Source organism: Gallinula chloropus (genome assembly GCF_964237585.1).
Source record: "Gallinula chloropus genome assembly, contig: HAP1_SCAFFOLD_866, whole genome shotgun sequence".
NCBI lineage: Eukaryota > Metazoa > Chordata > Aves > Gruiformes > Rallidae > Gallinula > Gallinula chloropus.
The window spans coordinates 1-1,000 of NW_028168084.1; the positions used below are offsets into that span (position 1 = coordinate 1).

Below are 1,000 nucleotides of genomic sequence, written 5' to 3' on the forward strand. Positions count from 1 at the left end.
GGGGTCTTGGGGGGCGGTTTGGGGCTCGGGGGGGGCCCGCGCAGCCCCCCCCACACTCCCCCCACCCCCCAGGTGCCGGTGTTCCAGCGGGGGGGCACGGTGGTGCCGCAGCAGGAGCGGCCGCGCCGCTCCACCGAGTGCATGCGCGGCGACCCCTACACCCTCTACGTGGCGCTCAGCCCCCAGGTGAGGGCAGGACCCCCCCCCAAAACCACCCCCAGCCCCCCCCGGGACCCCCCCTCACCCCCCCACGCCCCCCAGGGCACGGCAGAGGGGGATCTCTTCCTGGACGACGGGGAGAGCTTCGACTACGCCACGCGCGCCCGGTACCTGCACCGGCGCTTCAGCTTCGCCTCCAACACCCTGACAGCCAGGTACCCCCCCCCCGCGACCCCCCCCCCAATTCCCGACCCCCTCCCCTTGGGTTCTCACCCCCCCACCTTCCTCTTGCCCCCCTCCCCAGCTCTGCAGACCCCCGGGGGTCCTTCGAGTCCCCGGCCTGGCTGGAGCGCGTGGTGATCCTGGGGGCGCGGAGACCCGACGCCGTCATCCTGCAGCCCGAGGGTGAGTGGGGGGCGAGGGGGGGGCACGGGGCACCCCCACCCCCTTGGGACCCCCCTCGCCCTCTTCTCCTGTTCTGTGTCCCCCCCTTTCCCCCCTCCCCTTGCCCTTCTTTTGCCCTCCCCTTTGCCCCCCCCTCTCTGCCCCCCCCACCCCCCGCACCCCCTTCGGCCCCCCCACCCTCTCTGCTCCCCCCCCTTTACCCCCCACCCTCTTCACCCTCCCTCACCCTGTTTACCCCACCCATCCCCCTCTCCCCCCTCCTCACACCCCCTCTGCCCCCCCTTTCCCCTCCCACTCCCTTTTCCCCCCTCACACCCCTTCTGACCCCCCACCCCCTCTCCCCCCCCTTTTCCTCCCTTCCCCTCTCTTCCCCCCCATCCCTCATCCCCCCTGACCCCCCTCACCCCCCTATCCCCCCTCACACCCCCTCTGACTC

The 1,000-nt window shown here is 73.2% G+C and overlaps 1 protein-coding gene across 1 annotated transcript; it reads left to right on the top strand.

Moving 5' to 3' along the window:
* Positions 1-72: 72 nt before the first annotated feature.
* On the top strand, positions 73-564 carry LOC311204823 (neutral alpha-glucosidase AB-like; the record flags this gene model as incomplete). Its single annotated transcript, XM_084281171.1, has 3 exons — positions 73-186; positions 262-374; positions 464-564. Coding segments are annotated over 3 exons (328 nt in total), but the record flags the coding sequence as incomplete, so codon positions are not given.
* Between the last annotated feature and the right edge of the window lie 436 nt (positions 565-1,000).